Source organism: Colletes latitarsis, chromosome 11 (genome assembly GCF_051014445.1).
Source record: "Colletes latitarsis isolate SP2378_abdomen chromosome 11, iyColLati1, whole genome shotgun sequence".
NCBI classification, from domain to species: Eukaryota; Metazoa; Arthropoda; class Insecta; order Hymenoptera; family Colletidae; genus Colletes; species Colletes latitarsis.
This window is the reverse complement of record NC_135144.1, coordinates 25,176,808-25,198,775: the sequence shown is the minus strand read 5'-3', so window position 1 is coordinate 25,198,775 and position 21,968 is coordinate 25,176,808. Positions and strand designations below refer to the sequence as shown.

At 34.6% G+C, this 21,968-nt stretch overlaps 2 protein-coding genes and 1 non-coding gene across 4 annotated transcripts in view; 2 read left to right on the top strand and 1 right to left on the bottom strand.

The window, feature by feature from the left end:
- The window catches only part of LOC143348276 (facilitated trehalose transporter Tret1), a 59,042-nt gene that overhangs the window by 18,710 nt on the left and 18,364 nt on the right, over nucleotides 1–21,968 (bottom strand). Inside the window, exons 1-2 of one of the 2 annotated variants that reach the window (XM_076778315.1) lie at nucleotides 8,987–9,208; nucleotides 3,726–3,883 (exon numbers count right to left, since the gene is read on the bottom strand). In XM_076778315.1, the coding sequence (XP_076634430.1) occupies nucleotides 3,726–3,745 (20 nt within the window). In that variant the 5' untranslated portion in view covers nucleotides 3,746–3,883; nucleotides 8,987–9,208. Of the gene's footprint in view, nucleotides 1–3,725; nucleotides 3,884–8,986; nucleotides 9,209–21,968 lie in introns of those variants that run through there. The other variant, XM_076778316.1, reaches the window with a different exon arrangement.
- Nucleotides 6,605–6,704, top strand: LOC143348670 (U6 spliceosomal RNA). Its single transcript, XR_013080814.1, has one exon. It is a non-coding gene; the product is annotated as a U6 spliceosomal RNA (small nuclear RNA).
- Nucleotides 17,155–18,261, top strand: Nd-sgdh (NADH dehydrogenase (ubiquinone) SGDH subunit). The gene is made up of 3 exons (XM_076776693.1): nucleotides 17,155–17,316; nucleotides 17,606–17,817; nucleotides 17,898–18,261. The coding sequence occupies exons 1-3, from the start codon at nucleotides 17,232–17,234 to the stop codon at nucleotides 18,132–18,134; spliced, it is 534 nt and encodes a 177-aa protein (XP_076632808.1). The 5' UTR covers nucleotides 17,155–17,231; the 3' UTR covers nucleotides 18,135–18,261.

Genomic DNA, 21,968 nt, shown 5'->3' with positions numbered 1-21,968 from the left:
ACGTAGTTCGATCGACAAGCCTACCGTGACTCGTATAAATTCTGTGCTGCATCGATTCGGGATATAGCCTCCTGACCTTTCGTCTATTTTCAATCACGTGGTTTAATTTACGATGGTTCTTCTCTAAGTCATACGTAGTGTAGAATCGTAGCTTTGAGAACCACTTTCCAAGAAACAATGGCGCGTCTGGTCGCGTAGCCAACAGTATCTAATGTTAGTTCAAATTACAACTCGACAAAGAATAAATAATTAAAGCCATTAGCGAAGCAGGTACATACGTGGAACTTTATACAGGGTGTTCACGCTATTACTCTCCAGCGATTCTCTTCGAAAATTATTGTGATTAAAAAGGAACGAGAGAGGAAGTTTTATAACTTTTTGCAATCATTAGGACAGTGTACATCAATTTTGCATATTTACATTATTTTGCGAGAAATGAAGGTAACCTTTAATTTTTAAAATTATTCCATAGCATTTAAAAGCATTTTTTTTTCATTGCAATGCATTTTTAAAAGCATTCCATAGAAAAAATTAAAGATCACGTTCATTTCTCGCAAAATAATGTAATATGTGCAAGATTGATATTCACTGTCCTATTGATTATATAAAAAACCATAAAACTTTTTCCTCTTTCATTTTTTTCTAAGTACAATAGTTTTCACTGGCTAGTAAGAGCGTGAACATCCTGTATGGCCGGTTGTACTTACACATAACGTGGCTCGATAATAACGCCGTTACGAATCGTTAGTTAAATTCAATGCTTGAATGCAGTTTCTATGGTGTGCCAGAGAAACGTCCCATAGACGACAAAGAGACAATTTTTATTGCCGAATATTCTCTGTCCGTATTGTGACGAATATTGTGTAATACAATAGCCTTTGCGTTCGGAAAGGTCACAATGCAGGCGGAGGCAACGAACAATGACTCAAGTTACACCAATGGGATCCTTTGATAGAATGCCCGGCTTAAGCTTTCTCAGGCTCTGACTTGAAGAACGTTTGGGATGTTCTCTCGATAAGAAAATCGGTGACCAGAGGGACGGTTAGGTATTTTTAAAAAGAAAACCGTTATTTTTTATCATTTGCACCCGGTTGCCCCCTCTAAAGGAGCGCAAAGAGATTACAAGGACAAAAAGAAAATATGAAGTACGAGAGGACAAATAAAAAAATGGAAAATATGTCCAAATATATGTAAGAGAACATGTACTAGCCTTCATGCTTTTTTGTAACAGGAAATAACGATAAAGAGATTTTATAAATTGAGCATAATATTTGTTTTATCGCGTAACAAACAAATTATTATTGCATCACTTGCTCCCACGAATCGATGATTGTTTCAAACCCTATTACACATTACAGAGACATAAAACGTAAAAGTTTGATTCTTTTTTCATAAATATCGTCTATATCAATCGAACGAAATAGTTAGTTTCAACATTATAGTGTGCTCCGGTTAAAAAAGTCCACGAACAAACTTTTTGAATATTTCAAATTGTATTTCGAAAAAGAAACGACAATTAAAATTGAGGCATTTAAAAAAAATCGTAATTTATAATATTTTAATATTATTTTGAAAGCAAGGAATCCTTAGGCACCCTTTTTTGACATTTGCAAGCCATTAGTATACGTTGAAATAAAGATTTAAAAAATGATTAATTGAAAGAACATTAACCAGTCGAAAATAATTTATTTGTTAAGTATTTACGAAAACTTGCTTTAGTATTTGAAAGAAATAAAGGCTATTGAAAGATGAAACTCCCTTTTTAGTCCCCTTTTAATCCATGCCTGAGGGATGCCCTCACAAAACATTCACGGCAAGGTGTACCTTTTGCGACAAAAGAAAGAGGGAAAAGTATCTGGGAACCACCTTTCGAAAATCTTTCTTCAACAAGTTCAGGTAACATTGCTCTATTTTTGTCGCCATAGTTTGATTCGGGGAATACAATTTTTATATAGGGTGTTCGACCATCCCTGGGAAAAATTTTAATGGGAGATTCTAGAGGCCAAAATAATACGAAAATCAAGAATACCAATTTGTTGATGGAGGCTTCGTTAAAAAGTTATTAACATTTGAAGTTCTGCCTGTACAGAATTTTTTTCTCGAAAGTGGGTAGGATTTCAGGGGTATGTGTAATAACCAAAAATGATTATAATTGACCCCTGCAACCGAAAATAATTTTTTTAAAACGATTTGAAATTTTTGAATTTTGTCGAAAAATTGCACACCTTTTCGAATTTTTTTCTAGAAAGTGAGTAGCATTTTGGGGGTATGTCTATCCACCAAAAATGATTGTTATTGACCCCCACAGCTAACAATATTTTTTTCAGAACGATTTGAAATATTTTAATTTCGTCGAAAAATTTCACACATTCTCGAATTTTTTTCTCGAAAATGCGCAAGATTTCGGGGGTATGTCTATCCACCAAAAATGATTGTAATTGACCCCCACAGCTAACAATATTTTTTTCAGAACGATTTGAAATATTTTAATTTCGTCGAAAAATTTCACACCTTCTCGAATTTTTTTCTCGAAAATGCGCAAGATTTCGGGGGTGTGTCTAACCACCAAAAATGATTGTTATTGACCCCCACAGCTAACAATATTTTTTTCAGAACGATTTGAAATATTTTAATTTCGTCGAAAAATTTCACACATTCTCGAATTTTTTTCTCGAAAATGCGCAAGATTTCGGGGGTATGTCTATCCACCAAAAATGATTGTTATTGACCCCCACAGCTAACAATATTTTTTCCAGAACGATTTGAAATATTTTAATTTCGTCGAAAAATTGCACAACTTCTCGAATTTTTTACTCGAAAATGCGCAAGATTTCGGGGGTATGTCTATCCACCAAAAATGATTGTTATTGACCCCCACAGCTAACAATATTTTTTTCAGAACGATTTGAAATATTTTCATTTCGTCGAAAAATTGCACACCTTCTCGAATTTTTTACTCGAAAATACGCAAGATTTCGGGGGTATGTCTATCCACCAAAAATGATTGTTATTGACCCCCACAGCTAACAATATTTTTTCCAGAACGATTTGAAATATTTTAATTTCGTCGAAAAATTGCACACCTTCTCGAATTTTTTTCTCGAAAATGCGCAAGATTTCGGGGGTATGTCTATCCACCAAAAATGATTGTAATTGACCCCCGCAACAGAAAATAATTTTTCCGAAACGATTTGAAATTTTTCAATTTAATTGTTAATAACTTTTTAACGAAGCCTCCATCAACAAATTGGTATTCTAGATTTTCGTCTTATTTTGGCCCCTAAAATTCCCCATTAAAATTTTTCCCAGGGCCAAACACCCTGTATTCCATTTCAATGTTAAAATTGTAAACGTACGTTGGCGCGATCGTCACCAGTTGGGTGACGAACGTATTTGTTTAAGAGATAACAGGTGTCGGTTTCGGAAACGGGAGAAGAGCGAAACCTTCTCGAGTAGAAGCAGGCGTTCTGCTGAATGCAGTCGAATAAAGACCGTTACGAAAGAAGCAGTTCACCGCCTTTGGTTTTTCACCCTTCTCGTCGCTTTGCTTTGTGCGTCGCGAGATGGCGCTGGGTATGCTTCAGTAATTAATGCTGCTTTACATTATCTAGATCGATATATTGCCTTTTAGCAGAGGGTATTGATATTATGCAATTGTAACTTGTGTCTTACGTTTCTTTTCCTTTACCCAACAATTTATGTATGTATCCTGTAATAACACTAACCTCAATGAGAATGGATCCATGATTGCTTCTCACACGTTTCGCTGCAACGATGCTTTAGTTTCTGCTCTCCTTCGTCCGTTACGTTGATCTAGCCTCTTCTGAAACGAACCCTCGTCAACTCAGACTGAAATTGTCGCACTTCGTCACCATCTTACAGTCTGTAAAACAAAATGTAGAAAATATAATCGCTCCGTTGCACGGTGCAGTTCTTCCTAGAATAGTTTGTTAGACCGTGAAAGGAACACGAATAGTACCATTGCATGAGATATGCAATGAAAGCGAATTGAGCATTACGTGACAGAATTATTCTGGCTTGCATAATTCACAGAGTAGCGTACGCGGTGGTCACGAACGTATGTTTCGAAGGCGACTGTGGAATACCGCACTTAATGACAGAGTAATTTTGTTCCTAAGACCGTCATCGTGCAGGACACCTTTCTATACTGCGTTAGAATACACGGGTACGATTAACTATGATGAACGATCGTTCGCAAAAACTATTCGAGTTTATAATGCAACTCGATTCGGAGATAAAACGTAAAAATGATAGTTTCTCTTTGCACTTCAGAGAAATGAAAACGAAATTGCTGAGCTGCACAATGTTTCTCTACCGAGTGGAAATTCTGTTGAGATTTAGGAAGCGAGCTTTGTGTTTACACAATTTTTTATTGCATAATTGTGTTTGATCACATATTTTGAGAGTAACATCGGTGAATAATACTGTATTTATATAAATATATACATATACTATTACAGTATGATTTAAAAAAAATATAATGATGTATGGATTTATGAATAATAATAATTATGTTGTTTGTAAAAATCTATGGTAATCTTTCGTTATTTTTCTTCTGTTTTTGCTAGTTACAACCACGTTTCCCGTAGTCTGAATGTGCATTAGAAACAAGGAGCTTACCAAGCCTGTTACCATTCTCGAAATCGTTCGATAATGATTCACGATCGATAGGGACTTTGCGCTCGGTTACATAAAAGATTCACGTGTGCTGGACCCCGCCACGTGATTTACAATTAAGGAGAAACACATTCGATCGTTTTCTAAATCGTGTACATTGACTGAAATACAGAAAACGTTTTCAGACAGCCTTGTATCTGATCTGTGATACATCAAAATTTAATTAAGAATCGACGGTTTAATGTACGATGATCCAACCTGTATACATAATGGCAAATTACCGTAAATTAGTCAGTCAATATTGAGCTTGAATGATCCATCGAATTAAATCAGTGTTAGGGTACCGCGATATATCGCACCAATCGATTAGTATCAATTTAACGGTACAAGATAATCCACACTCGAGTGTGTAGTGTCGTCGAGTATTACTGACGCTTCATTGGAAACGTGACGGAACAGAATGACTAATCAATTTAACGATTGCGTCGCATCGTGAGTTTTGAAACTCGTTCGAAGAGGTACGAGCAGGATTTCTCAAAAAACAACTGCCTTATCGACGCATAAATCTCGTCCACTCTTAACAAATTCGACTTCCTATACGTTCAAACACGAAGTTCATTCGTGCTACAATTTTTTATCTGTACGTAAATTTAGAATAACGAATGAAAGATAAGTAACTGTTTACCGGTAAATAATAATGAAAATTTTAATAAAATATTTTACGAAAAATACAAATTTAATTGTTCTTTCACAAATAAATTACTACACTTTGGCTTTATTGAGTATTTAACATTCGAATAAAATTTTGCCCGACCCCGACTCGCGACATATTTTATTTTTAACTAACGAATGCAAATTTTATATTTCCATTTCTATTTTTGTTTCTCCCTAGTTCAAACCACAACTGCATTCGTACTAATTAAAATGCTTTCTGATTCATTACATTTAAATGAACAGAATGACTGAAATCATAGCAGCCATAAAGATACATTTTTTTTTATTTTAATTACAGAACTACCTTGTACTCGTGAAACATTACCAAATACAGGGTGTTCGACCAACCGTGGGAAAAATTTTAATGGGGGATTCTAGAGCCCAAAATAAGACGAAAATTAAGAATACCAATTTGTTGATGGAGACTTCGTTAAAAAGTTATTAACATTTAAAGTTTCGACCATACTGAATTTTTTTCTCGAAAATGCGCAAGATTTCGGGGGTATGTCTATTCACCAAAAATGATTGTTATTGACCCCTGCAACCGAAAATAATTTTTTTAGAGCGATTTGAAATTTTTTTTTTTTCGTCGGAAAATTTAGGCGCCTAATTAGATTTTCGGTAAGGAATTTTTTTCTCGAAAATGCGTAGGATTTCGGGGAAATGTGTAATGACCAAAAATGATTGTAATCGACACCTGCAACCGAAAATAATTTTTTTAGAACGATTTGAAATTTTTTAATTTTGTCGAAAAATTTCAACACCTATCCGATTTTTTTTCTCGAAAGTGAATAGGATTTCGAAGGTATGTGTATTAACCAAAAATGATTGTAATTGATCCCTACAGCCGAAAATAATTTTTCCAGAACGATTTGAAATTGTTGAATTTAATTGTTAATAACTTTTTAACGAAGCCTCCATCACCAAATTGGTATTCTTGATTTTCGTCTTATTTTGGCCTCTAGAATCGCCCATTAAAATTTTTCCCACGGGTGGCTGAACACCCTGTATATGTAGAGAAACAATCTACAGATTTAAAAAAAAAATTCCCAAAGAAGACAAAGAAAATGACCAGAAAGTCTCTAGACCAAAAAATCCCCTTAATAAATTTAATCACTGCTTTATATTTATTGTCATTTCTTAAGCAAATATTAGCAGCTCAAAATTTACTATTTTCATTTAACGAGTGTTCTCGTGTAAACTCAGAATTATTCTTAAGTTTCAGGAAACAATAGAAAGGTTGTTATTTGAATCTCGTTTCGAAAGTGCTTATACTAAAACTGGACCGATACAGAGTAGCATGGCCTCTACGCAAGGATGATACGAAGTCATGAAACGTCCCACGTACGATTCTATTAGTTCGACTGTTTTCCGATCATTTAATTTCCCCAGAGGATATCCAATATAGTTAAAATTTTTTATATGTGATTCGTAAAAAATCTCAATCAATCAGAATCGATGAAAACAACTCAATTTCGAATCGTTTAAATTAAACGTAACGCAAATTTTTTTTATTAAAAAAAAAAAAGTTTCGTAAATAAAGTGAGAAAGTTGACATGCTCGCCTTAAATAACTCTTAAATTATAAATTGAATAAGGAATTCTTTTATTTAAAAGTTGCAGGGTTTCTCTTGTTGGTAGAAATATTTCAAAGATTTGGAGGTTAACAATGTTTCATTTTTAACGGAATGATACATTTTTTTACGAATGCAATAGTTAAAGAGATATTTTATTTCGTTTAGACAATTGCAAATTTTCCAGAAACGAAATAAAATATCTCGTTAATTATTAGTTTTACTCTAAATTGACATGAATTTTCGAATAAAAAAGAAATCACTCTATTTAAAAAATTGACCCTCAGATCTCTGAAATGCCATCAGGTACGAAAAGAGTTATGCTAAATGTATAATGTCCCCTCAGGAACTCAGCAACTTTTGTATGAAACAATTTTTTATACAACGCATAACCTACAAATTATTCGAATCGAACGATTCATGATTTCGAAAACTTAATTTTCACTCATTTTTGTCAAAGTTGTCGACGTCACGTTTGTTATATTACATATTCCTTGGTCTGGAAATACGAAATCATTTTTAAAATATGTACTATCAACAAGAGGGCGCTATAATCGCGTCGTTGTTCGTCTCCAATCTATCGTCTTCGAAAGGACATTACTTCGAACACTGTTTTTGTCGCGCGATATTAAACATGTTTATTTACACTCGCAAATCGACTTCGATTGCCAGAATTGCCCACAGATACGCAAAGTTTTAATATAAACCTCTGAGTTCCAAATTTAACTAGAAATATAATGCATTTTATTGGAAGACCGACTTTATACTAAGAATAATTTTTAAAAATACAAATTGAGAAAAATACAGTGCAAAAAGAATATATCTATATTAGCTATACCACGTAATAATAGTTATATCGAACAAGTCTTTATGAAAAACGTTTGAAACGACAAAACAAAAAGAATACTGATAAAGTTATTAAAAACTAAAGTTTGTACAAAATTAAATTGTAACAAACTCTAAAAAGTTTCATTACTTTTCTTCGTGAAACCAGATAAAAGAAAATGTCGGAACGTACTATTTTTAGTAAAAAGATATCATTTTAATATAACGTAAATATTTTTTTCTTATATACGACACTAAAAGTTGATATTTTTATATATCTATGAAAAATTGTGCATAAAAGAACGATCTTTGTTCTTTATTTTGCTTTTTCCGTTTCCGCGTTATTATTGCAATCTAGCGGATGAAATTTATGACACTCTGGGTTTTATATTGTGATAAGATGACAACCCTGATTGTTGCTAATACCTCGAAATCTAATAATCTCGAAAAGTAATCTCGAAAATTCGATTTAAAATTTTCGTATCCAAGACGAATTAAACTTTACATTATTACACACATCAGCTACAACATACAGGAGAAAAGAACGTGTATTTTCATTTGAAAAACATACACGTATATTAATTTTAAAAATCGAAACATTTGCCATATCCCAATTAGAAAACATAATAAAAGTGGTGTCTTTCAGATGTGCCACCCGGTATAGAATACGCTGATGGAACCAATTAGAGGATCACGTTTCAACTGAGTTCTCGAAAATGAACCAAAACAATTAACGCTACAGTATTTTCAACGAACGTTAAACTAGGAAAATCGAAGCTCTTACGACACCTAACGTTAGTAAATCTACAATTCGTTTGAACACCGTACTATCCCGAGCGTGTAGAATGGAACTAGGCATAGGTCACTATCACTGTCTATTTTTGAAACGGTTGTCGGATCGTATTTCTGCACGAAACGTACACAAAGTTACGAGTTTCTTCACGCACCTCAAAGATCATTCTTGAAAGTGGCCGTTCGACGAATTTAAAATACGATCTGTTCCCTTGTAATCGACAAATCGAATCGAAAAGCTCAAGTTTCGCACAGGAAATTATCGAGACGGCAGAAGAATCGATCGACGAAAAGTCAACGGCATCGTGTATGCGTGGCTCTGTGTATGTATCATCTATTATCGTCCAGGCCACTAGTGCCGAAGGAAACTCGTAGTTTCGGATTCGCAAATGCCGGCAACGCTACCCGGCGAATACAATAGTAAATTTTTCGAAGGCGACTTACCTTCGAGCCTCTTTGTTCCGTGTCCCTCGTCTGTACCGGAGAACTGTCTCACGACCCCGATGAAAACGGATTACAATCAACCGAAAACTCTCCTGTCCGTTCGTTGTTCCGTGCCTCTTCTCTCTCTCTTTCCTCGCCGCTGGAAAGGAGCAGAAGTGCGTCCGACTAGGAACGCGTCGCGACGTGCAATGCGCGATGGTCGGTACGTTACTAAGCCTAAGAACGATGCGTCGTGGGTCGCGTCGGTCGATCGATCTCCGATCCGCGCCTGTGTTCCGTTTGTATAGGCGCCGGCGACAAAGCGACCAATTTAAGGGTTATTAACGCGCATAGAAAGAAAGCTGTACAGCCGCTGGTATCACCGAACGATCGTGTATGACGAAATTAATCTCGGTGTCTGGTCGGCGAGAACTATCCTTCTTTGGCTCGAGTCATTGAACTGCCAACCGCATCTAGGTAATTCCCAGCTCGTCACGTGGGATCAGATTAATCGAATCAGAAACATTCTGTTGTGTCCGCGGCGCGCCACGGGCGAATTTCGCCAGAATCCTAACCAAAAATCCCAACTTTGCATTTCTTCTTTATGGATTGTATCTTATGGATGATCTGACTATGGTTTACCGTTGTAACCAATGCATAATATACAGGATGTTCCTGGGAAAAATTTTAATGGGGGATTCTAGAGGCCAAAATAACGCGGAAATCAAGAATACCAATTTGTTAATTGAGGCTTCGTTAAAAAGTTAGTAACGTTTAAAGTTCCGCGAGTAATGAATTTTTTTCTCGAAAATGCGCAGGATTTCGGGGATATGTCTATTCACCAAAAATGATTGAAATTGACCCCCACAGCTAACAATATTTTTTTCAGAACGATTTGAAATATTTTAATTTCGTTGAAAAATTTAGGCATCTAATTAGAGTTTCGGTAAGGAATTTTTTTCTCGAAAATGCGTAGGATTTCGGGGGTATGTCTATTCACCAAAAATGATTGTTATTGACCCCTGCAACCGAAAATAATTATTTTAGAACGATTTGAAATTTTTTTTTTTCGCCGAAAAATTTCTCACCTCGATTTTTTTTCTCGAAAGTGGATAGAATTTCGGGGGTATGTCTATTCACAAAAAATGATTGCAATTGAGCCCCACTGCTAACAATATTTTTTTCAGAACGATTTGAAATATTTTAATTTCGTCGAAAAATTTCACAACTTCTCGAATTTTTTACTCGAAACTGAGTAGGATTTCGGGGGTATGTCTGTTGACCAAAAATGATTGCAATTGACCCCCACAGCTAACAATATTTTTTTCAGAACGATTTGAAATATTTTAATTTCGTCGAAAAATTTCACACCTTCTCGATTTTTTTTCTCGAAAGTGGATAGGATTTTGGGGGTATGTGTATTCACCAAAAATGATTGTTATTGACCCCCACAGCTAACAATATTTTTTTCAGAACGATTTGAAATATTTTAATTTCGTCGAAAAATTTCACACCTTCTGGAATTTTTTACTCGAAAATGCGCAAGATTTCAAGAGTATGTCTATTCACGAAAAATGATTGCAATTGACCCCCACAGCTAACAATATTTTTTTCAGAACGATTTAAAATATTTTAATTTCGTCGAAAAATTTCACACCTTCTGGAATTTTTTACTCGAAAATGCGCAAGATTTCAAGAGTATGTCTATTCACGAAAAATGATTGCAATTGACCCCCACAGCTAACAATATTTTTTTCAGAATGATTTGAAATATTTGAATTTCGTCGAAAAATTTCACACCTTCTCGAATTTTTTACTCGAAAATGCGCAGGATTTCGGAGATATGTCTATTCACAAAAAATGATTGTAATTGATCCCTGCAAACGAAACTAATTTTTCCAGAACGATTTGAAAAACTTTTTTTTCGCCGAAAAATTTCACACCTTCTCGATTTTTTTTCTCGAAAGTGGATAGGATTTCGGGGGTATGTGTATTCATCAAAAATGATTATAATTGACCCCCGTAATCGAAAATAATTTTTCCAGAACGATTTGAAATTGTTGAATTTAATTGTTAATAACTTTTCAACGAAGCCTCCATCAACAAATTGGTATTCTTGATTTTCGTCTTATTTTGGCCTCTAGAATCCCCCATTAAAATTTTTCCCGAGGGTGGCCGAACACTCTGTATAGTAACCAGAGGGGGGTCGATCGACCACTTGGGAGAGCGCGACCCCCTCTGGTGGCGAGCATAGGAGGTCGAGACACCCACAGTTCCAAAGATTATATATATACCATTATAGAAGAATATAGAATGTAAAATTTTTAAACATTAAAAAGTCCTACGGTTTCTTCGGAAAAAATGACTTGGAAAGTGCTTTTTTCTCGTCTCGGAAACCGGAAGACCCCTTAAGAAATGGTTAGGAAGAGCTTCGCTGTTCCAAAATATCCTCGTTGATAATGTTGCACTTGCGGAGATTCGCCTAACGATTCTACCGAAGAGGACGACCCTGATGAAAATGGGTTAAAGACCGCGAGCCTTTCCCCATCTGTCTTTCAAGTTCTCTCGAGAGGTACGCGTACACTCCTACTCAGCATCGCAGAGATATACTTATGCAGAATTCATGTATATGGTGCACCACATAACCTCCAACCTCTGTAGCCATTCACGTGATTCGCACGCTTCCGTCCGTGTCGCTGTTTTCGTAATACACGCTGTCGTGCACGTGAACCCCTACGGGCTTCTCGAATCCGACATGTATAAATCACACTAACGCCTATTCGTCAAACTAAAACTAAGCAACTGCGAAACTTCGTATACCGCATGTAAAAAGTATTCGTCCAGTAATCAATCGCGACTAAATTGTTATTCCATAATAAAGTTGATTGAATCTTTTAAACGAACTGAAATTTTTTATGAAATCGAGTCGACAAAATTGTTTAAACAAGCAAACACTAGAACGATAACGTTGAATAAATAAAAAGAGAATTCGTATCGTTCGTATTAATGAAATTAACAAAATGGCGGAAACGAACGCTTAATAACACTTCGTACAGTTTATTTAATGTTATGATTTAAATTTTGTTGTGCAAATACAACATTATTAGTTACAAATAATTTATTTAGAAACATTCGGTACTGTGTGTATTTTTTTACAAAATCAATGTTATAATTTATAATTTTTACGGACGAGGATATAATCGTTAAGTTATACAGGATGTTTGATAATTAGGAGGACAATTGATAATAGTGTGGTTCTACTTGAAAAAATAAGTAAAAAACATCGAATAATATTTTTTTATACGAGTTTTCTTTTTCCAATAAAACGACTTTTATTTGTCGAGTATGCATGCACGTAGTTTTAAAGGCGTATGATACATTTTTTATTTTAGGAATTGTTGTAAATGTCGACCACTTTGCCGAATACACAATTCTCTTTTTGCTTTTGTTACGAACGCTTTCTAGTGTATTTTACTGTTTTAATTTGTCAAACGCTAAGCTAACCTTTTCTTATAATTGCTCGACGCTTGTTATTTCTTCGGAATACACAATTAATTTAATGTAACTTCGTAAAAAAAGTCGGGCGAGGTTAGGTCAGGAAGGCGTGGTGGCCGAGCTTATTGTTCCACTATGACCAATCCAACCTGGTAAATAATGCGAGAAAGGTAAGATCGTAAAAATAACATAAAAACAATTCGTATCGTTGGGAACGTTTATAAACATAAAGCTGAGTCGAAACAGTAATTTATGACAAAATTTGTCGAGTCGAGACAATAGTCAAGTGCACGTGTACCTGGCGAATACTTAAAATCTAAATAAAAAGACAGAAAAGGAAAGAAAAGAGAGTTAGTACTATTGTGTTATTCGTAAGAAGTGTACATTACTGTGTATGTCGATGATGGAGTGTTTAGGCTAACAATAAGATCAAATGTGTATCGACGAGTAAAATGGTGGTCGGTGACCCTTTTATTTATGAAAAATATGCATCGAACTTTGGTCGAGAATAGTCACTGATAGTTTTTTTATGCTTATGTTTTTCATATACTTTTTGCCAAATAGTTATCGTAATATTAAACAATATAGTTAATATAGTTAAATTTAAAGTGTCCGAATCATTGAATCTTACATACTATAACTATTTCATTAGCAAAAGGGAAGAAATGTATAGGTTTTATATTGCTATTTACCATAGCTTCAAAAAGTGGAATAAATTAATAAGATAATCTGCTAAATTGCTAGGAACTTATTAAAGACGACTAAAAAAATCCATATTTAAAAAGTCGCAACTTTGCACTACTATACCTCCAAAACTATACATACATATACAGTTAAAATTCTAATAGAGGATTCTAGAGGCCAAAATAAGACGAAAATCAAGAATACCAATTTGTTGATGGAGCCTTCGTTAAAAAGTTATTAACAATTAAATTCAACAATTTCAAATCGCTCTGGAAAAATTATTTTCGGTTATGGGGGTCAATTACAATCATTTTTGGTGAATAGACATACACCCGAAATCCTACTCAGTTTCGAGAAAAAAATTCAGAACGAGCGGAACTTTAAACGTTAATAACTTTTTAAAGAAGCCTCCATCAACAAATTGGTATTCTTGATTTTCGTCTTATTTTGGCCTCTAGAATCCCCCATTAGAATTTTTCCGAGGGGTGGCCGAACACCCTGTATAGCAACTAGGGATCGGTCGAGCGCTTGTGAGAGCGCGACCCCTCTAGCGGCGAGCATAGGAGACGACGCCACACAGTAATGGAAATTGATAATTGTTTACTTCAGGAGACGTCCTGCACTCCGATTTTAATGATTTCGAAATATGTTATTGAAAATAAGATTCTGAACTATTTTTTTCCTATACATTAGGAGGTTATTTACGCAAATCGAAACCTTTCTTTAAGAATAAAGAAAACTTTTCTTTAGTGCTTGTGAACACTAACAATTTAACGACAGTTAAACATAAAAAATTAACAAACGAAAAATTGTTGAAGCTCCTTCGATATATTTGTAATTTTTATTACCAGGAAAAGAATAAATCTTGATAAGTTCAAGGAACGAGATAGATGTTGAGATAGGGAAGGAAAATAAACAAAATTCTTTTGTTCCTCGAGATAATCAAGAACGAAGAATTACGATTATAATCGTTTGAATTTTCAATACTACGTATAAAGTAATGATATCATATATAAAAATATTTTGTAAAGAAAGATTCTTAGCAAATGAAATTAGCAAGCAGAATCCGCCATATTAATAATTAAATGATATTTACTGCACTCTGTTTTGCAAATGATGTGATAAACAGAAAGAGGTGAAATATTCACATTTACATTTTTTAAATATTGCAATCAAAGAATACTAAACAAAAATTCTTTTGTAAATACTACTTAATTACGAATGAATTAAAATAAAGATAACACAAATTATTGTCTATATATTTCAGGCGTGAAAATTACCTTTCCTTTTTAGGGTTTTATTTCTAATCGCTGGTCTATATTACGAAACCGAATGATGTAAACTAATAGAAATTTATTGCGTGCATTCAGCTGTTTTTTTTATCATTTATATCGTATGATTCAACACGGGGACAGAGAACTGGTCACGGCCAGTACAACTGTTATCTACGATCTATCGGCTTATCATTGAGAAACTGGTAGACGCTAGCGGTGACGAATTGTTATCTCTGTGCTTTTCAAGGTTTCTTGCGAATCAGCTGGTTATACCATTACCAGATATCGTGTTCCCCGTCTGACTATCAAAACTCATTTGGCGTGTGTGCAGAACGTGTGAATGATTTGATCTTGACATTACGTTTCTCACAAATCAATAAAAAATGTATAAGCATAGTTCATTATTATAAACACTGCAACCACTAATTTTAGATCCTTCCCAATGTACTTGTTAACAAAAAACAGTATTTTTAAATCGATTGCTCGTTTACCAAATTGCACTATATTCAATTCTCTCATGCATATAATATACACTCATGCCATGCATCACCAAGCATCCAAAAACTCCATCTTAATTATAAAACCTCATAACCTAACAAACTATCCTCTCGATGTTCAATAGCCTGGGAAAAATTGTAATGGGGGATTCTAGAGGCCAAAATAAGACGAAAATCAAGAATACCAATTTCTTGATGGAGGCTTTATTAAAAAGTTATTAACATTTAAAGTTTCACCCTTACTGAATTTTTTTCTCGAAAATGAGCAAGATTTCCGGGGTATGTCTATTCACCAAAAATGATTGTAATTGACCCTCGCACATGAAAATAATTTTTCCAAAACGATTTGAAATTTTTTTCTCCGTCGAAAAATTTTACACCTTCTCGAATTTTTTTCTAGAAAGTGGGTAGGATTTCGGGGGTATGTCCATTCACCAAAAATGATTGTAATTGACCCTCGCACCTGAAAATAATTTTTCCAAAACGATTTGAAATTTTTTTTCCCCGTCGAAAAATTTCACACCTTCTCGAATTTTTTTCTCGAAAGTGAGTAGGATTTCGGGGGTATGTGTAATGACCGAAAATGATTGTAATTGACCCACGCAACCGAAAATAATTTTTCCAAAACGATTTGAAATTTTTTTTTCCCGTCGAAAAATTTCACACCTTCTCGAATTTTTTTCTAGAAAGTGGGTAGGATTTCGGGGGTATGTCCATTCACCAAAAATAATTGTAATTAACCCCCACACCCGAAAATAATTTTTCCAGAGCGATTTGAAATTTTTGAATTTAATTGTTAATAACTTTTTAACGAAGCCTCCATCAACAAATTGATATTCTTGATTTTTGTCTTATTTTGGTCTCTAGTATATCCCATTAAAATTTTTCCCAGGAGTGGCCGAACACCCTGTATAACGTTTTCGATACTAGAATAGTATTAACAATATTTCTAATATGTACTGCTAGCAATAATAGCACTTTTTAATGTCTTAATAAATAATATTTAAAGTAACTAACATGGTAGCTAACATATCAACACATTGTAAGCTACATAACCTAAAATTTGTTTTAGTACTTATTTTCGTAACCTTGGAAAAATTCACAAGTCCTAGCCAAATTTATTTCCCTGAACATCTCAACTTGAGAATTAATTTTTCTAGTTCCATAATGACGCAACAGTCAAAGTTGATACTATTACCACCACAAAAAAATCTAGAACTAATAAAACTATTATATGCATATAAGCTACTATTAGTTTTCATCCTTTTTTCTAAATACGCGACCATACGGATTCCCAAGTGTTTATAATTTAGAATCATTTCTCGAGTTCAATTACACACTTGACCCGACTTCATTGACGCTAAAGGACGTTTATATTACATTGCAACGCGATAATTGTATGCGAATATATTTTTTGTTATCATTGACACTACATAATAATACAAAAATGCATTCGATACGTTCGAGGAAAAACATTTTTCCCCCTTTCTTCGTATTACCTAGTTCGTGAGTCACTATTGATGTTAAACGATGATGAACAATCTAAGATATCAGTACTAAAATTAGTGATTGATACTTTTGTCGAGATTTCAAATGAATATCAAACGGTATCGATACTTTCACAAGTGTTAAACAGGTATAGATTCTTTGCTGTAAGCACAGACGAGGTATCAAGTAAACCTTACACCACAGATCAGATATACGAGTAGACTTTACATCTTATGGACTTTCATGACCCAATCTGACTGCCATACCGACCTCATCATTCGGAGGTGATTCTAGCGACCTCTTCTCATGGATGGCGGTCAGTTGAGAAACTTATTCACTGAATTAGGATTGATGGGCCTACAACTGTAGTGTGTACATAAATACATGTGAGTTGACCATGCAGGGATTGAAATTCATTTCTAAATCTGTTGATAATGTTGCAAGTGACACGAAAATGAGAATGGGGTTTCGAAACCTCATAGAAATGGGCCGAAAAAATACATTGGATGTAAGGTCTACTGGTATACTTCATCATACTTGCATACAAATATTTATGCCTAACATCTATTTGCATACCTCGTCTGTGGTTTTATGAAATCCCACTTCGAAGAATTTACACATTTCAACATATTTTAAATTAGTTCCTAAATTGAACGCTGTTCATGTATAGAGGACACTACATTCAGTCTTACAATTACGGGTCGGTAAGACAGTTTTGCTGTGAACACAAAATTAGGTGAGATGCGTCGAGTCTTCTACATTCTTGTTAGTGATTATGTCTCGTAATAACTGAACTGTTTACTTTAACAGAGTTATCTACAGGGCAAGATGACGGTATTGAGCAGGTTTTTGATGTTAAGTGGCCAAAAATTATTTAAACCCAATGGATTGGACAAAGTAGTGCCAAAAAATGGTAATTGCAGATGTCTGAAATGAAGAAGCGGAAACAAACTATCTTAGGCAAAGCAGTGATGAAAATCGATAGTGTTTTGTTACGCAACGTTTCTGCACACTAATTCAAATAAATATTTTGTGTCACTGCTGCATCATAAATATATACGAATATTGAACATAGTTCAATATTTCCAATTGTGCTAATGTTTTACTCATACGAAAATTCGAGTGTTACTTAAAATATAAATGTGTATTATTTGTCAATATAGCATAAATTTCAAGGAGTAATTTTAATTCTTCATTTGCAGGAATTATCCGATACATGTCAGAAGAACGAACTATGAAAATAATAGCAAGTGACTGGCAATGGGCGAAACTCAAGGATTGGTTACATTTTTACTTCTTTCTGGGTGTCATACCAGCTTTATCAATTATGTTCTGCGCTAACGTATTTATTGGGCCAGCTACGTTGGAACCAATTCCAGAAGGCTATGTTCCAAAGCGTTGGGAATACTACAGAGTAAGATTATTTTCTGAAATATGCATTGCACACGTACATTAAGGAAGAAATTGGATTCAATGTTTAATATTTTTTTACAGTCGCCTATTACAAGGTTTTTAGTAAAATATGTTTCTCCAAATCGACAGCAAGAATATGAGAAATACATATGTGTGTGTGTGCATGCCTTTGAAAAGAAAAGATTGAAGGATTTGGAATGTGTAATTAAAAACTATATTAAAGAACATCAGGATTACCCAGCTTATAGTTACAGAAGAAGTACAAGTGCTATAGATATAAAACGTTATAGAAAAATGATTGAGGCAGTTGAGAAGTAACTTCTTACATTCAAAATTACTGTTTTCAGTACATAAGTGACATATATATATAGTGTAAATCAAGCAATACAGGTTGTAACAGTGCAAAAAGAAGTTAATAGTTCAATAAAACAAATATTGCAAATTTTCTTTGATTTATCATTGATCCAGTGAAGATCAAAGTCATTTGTTGATCACTGCAGTTAGACTCTGACTAATTTATTTTATTATTAATTCTAATAAAATGTCATTAAAAATATGTATCGTTATCATTGAGCATTTCCTATTATGTTTGAATTACATTATTGCAATGATTCACAGACAGCACGGAGTTAATCAGAACGTACGGAAAAAATTTTGTCGTTCGTATTAATTTTTATTATTTAGAAAATAAATATAAAAAGTTACGACTGAACCAAATATTTCAATACTTTTAAATATTTCAAAAATTGGATTGATCGATTTGTCCTGTGAACCGTTCATGTATTCCTTTTTTCATATTCTTGCAGAGAAAAAAGCAACGATACTTGATATTATATGTAAATTCTAATTACTGAAAATTTCACAATTTTTAAATTAGATATGCCGCCATTTCCGGTTATTCAATCATTATTTTTTTAAGAGTAGCTACGGTCCATCCTAGGGATCTTTTAAGTACCCAAATCCCTAGTCCACCTTAATGTACGCGCGATTCTTACTCGTACCGCTAGCAACGCCCTCTTACGCGACACAAACCTACAGTCTGGCCCACATACCTTATGTCGCATTCACACTTTTGAGTATTTAAACGTAGAGTTCCATAAATCAATAAAATTGATATTGACATGTTTACTCAATGGTAAATATATATTAGACAAATATTTGAGTATTTATAGAATATTGAATTTAAAACTGCCGAAGAACAGTTTAAAAACTTTCATTGTATTGAATTTTTCGCGAAAGTCTTCCGCAACAAGTGTTTAAAGTTTCATGAATACAGAGATGAAAACAAAGATGTTGATGCATTTTTTTTTACATACTCGACTATCGTGGACAGAAAAAATTGTTGATATCGATTTTTGATCGGCTTTTTTATGCGAATACCTCAATGTACGATAGAGGATTCAAGTCTGTTACGATCTGGCGAGCACAATTACTCTAGCGGCGAGTTAATGACACAGACTGATGTACGTACGTTGGTGTGCCAACGCAATTCATAGTTACTGGTCATTGCCAAGGTCGGCTTCGCGTGTCTTGCATAATACCACAGTGCACGCCGTTTCTCTTCCGCGCAACCCGCTAAGGATTTACACGTGTATGCGAGTGATTTCTGCGCGTCGTCGGCTCGAATGACTTCCTCCCACGAATTGATCTTCAATTATGGCGTGCCATCTTTTTTTTTTTCCTTCCACCGTGTCAATTACCTGCTACTCACGTGACACGCGATTGTCTCTTGTTGTGCAATTCAAAATCGTTTGCCTCTCAGTCCCGACCTGCACAAATTCCAGCTCTTTCCGTTGCTGCGCAGATTAGATGCGCACGGAGACGAGGATCTCGCCATCCAATAAAGAAATTTATTCGCCGGAAATACTGTAATACCGACATTAATAGAGAGTTGGACAAATTTTTTGACTTTGCGTGAATTTGGGTGAATAACCCAAGTTAAAATTTATCCACAGACTCTTTAAATCGACACAGAGGACTGATTCAAGAAATTTCTGACATTTTGTCCAAAAATGAACTGTTCTAAGTGTCTGTCGGTAAGAAAAACGAACAAATTGATAAAGTCTGATACAAATGTAGAATCATGTGAACACTTCAAATTAGAAGTTTTAAACATGATACTTCTAATTTAAAAATTAGAATAAAAAAACCCTTTTTTACGTTAATAATTATTGTACATAAAAAGGGTATAGCCGAATAAGGGGGTCAAAAGTGACCCCAAACCAAATTTAACGTGCGATGGACCATTGCAATGCAAAAATCTGAAAAAATTCATTGACGTTTCTGATATCGAAACACACATTGTGGAATTTCTTTAGATGTTTAGATTGAAAAATCAGGTTATAAAAAATAACAATTGCAAAGAACCCTTAGGAACAAACGTAACTGTATTTAAGTCACGATTAATGTAAGATTTCTTTCATCCTTTCTGTTAAAGTAGATGATCCCCTTCGTGTATTAATTACGGCAGATTACATTTGTTAGATCGACAAAATTACTGACAAACTGTGGGACTAATTCAGTGACATAACTATTACTGCAGATACACATCAATTCCCAAGCATTGTTTTGTGGTATCATGCAACTATCAAAGTACTCTATTGCTAGTTTACCCAGACAGATTTGTGACCGTTTCTTCTAGTATGTTCTTTGTATGGTATTAATGGTGGGATTAGGGGGGTATTGCTATCTAGACTGTTATTTTTTCGGTTTCTTTTCTAATTCTTTTTTAATGGTAGGTTGGTTACTTTGCAATTGTCTTACAAGCATACACACTATATTTATCGTCTAAAAATATTAAAACCTGTGGAAGGAAGAGAGTATCTTTATTGGGAAGATTGTGCTTTGGATATTATTGAAGCCGTTTAAAAAATAAGCGAGATAAACGATCCTATCAATTTCACAGAAAAGTTACATACTTTATTTGCATTTTTTGCAAATTACAAACGTAGAAAGCATAGAGAACACAGAAAAAAAGTTTAAGATGCAATAGATGCATGTATTAGAAATTATCTCGTCATCGAAATATTTGGTATCGAAGTATATTCAAACCTTTTTATTATCGCCATTGTCACGAATCGAAGTAAATGGTTTTGCACACATGTCTTCAGTCACACATCTTAAGAGAATGAAATAGAACAAAAGTTGTTTGGTCGATGTTCGTCAGAATTATACCGGGGCGAGGTTGGATCAGGCTTTGGAATCGGTGGTTAAATTACAAATCACTTTAACGACAAATAACCAAAAATATATCTCAACGAAGATAACACGCGTGTTTCCGTCAGCCATCTTGCTGCCACACAGACGCCAAGCAACGCATCGCGTAGCACTGATTCGTTCACGCATGCGCAATCCACGCAGGACCAGGGGCACCCAACAATATCGATCGCGCATTGATCGTTCTAGAAATGTATATTTCTCACAATGACACGCTATTTCGAAATAGCCTTTATGTTACCAGAGATGTGGTTGCCGTGTCCCACATACTAAGCTTTGTTACTTGACCTAAGCTCAGTTAATTGACGTGTAAAACGCACCTGTGCAACGTATCGTTATATCATATCCTACTTTCAACCACCTCTTACGATATTAATTTACCGTAAACGACATATCGTGATAAACGATTGACCAGCAACTATTGACGACTCTTCGCCGCAACAGATTGGCAAGATGCGTTTAAAATTGCTGGAATAAATTTTAAGAACGATCGGTTTGCAAACTTTTCATGATAGTCGATTCACGGAATTCTTAGTCTCGAATTACGAGTCGGGCTTTTCATCTGTGGTTAGACACTGAAAGACAATTAAAATCTAATAGACAGCCGCTCTAGCGAGCAAAGAATATTAATCCCCGAAGTAATTTGACTCGTTTAATCGATCGTTTTTGTACGTTACAGCCGATCTATTGGCAATAAAAAAAAAATTCTTGATAATTCACCGTGTTCAATCCATGATTTTTTTTCATCCAATTATCGTGCACAACAAAACGATTATACATATATTTTCAAGAGTTCCCGCCGTGATGCAACGCGAGACTCATAGTTCGGTGTATTCCAACAACTTTGGTAATAAATCTTTTTTTAATTAAACATTTGCAAGGTTACTTTGCCCGAGTACGGATTCAAGTTATTGGCACACAATATGGACTACTGCT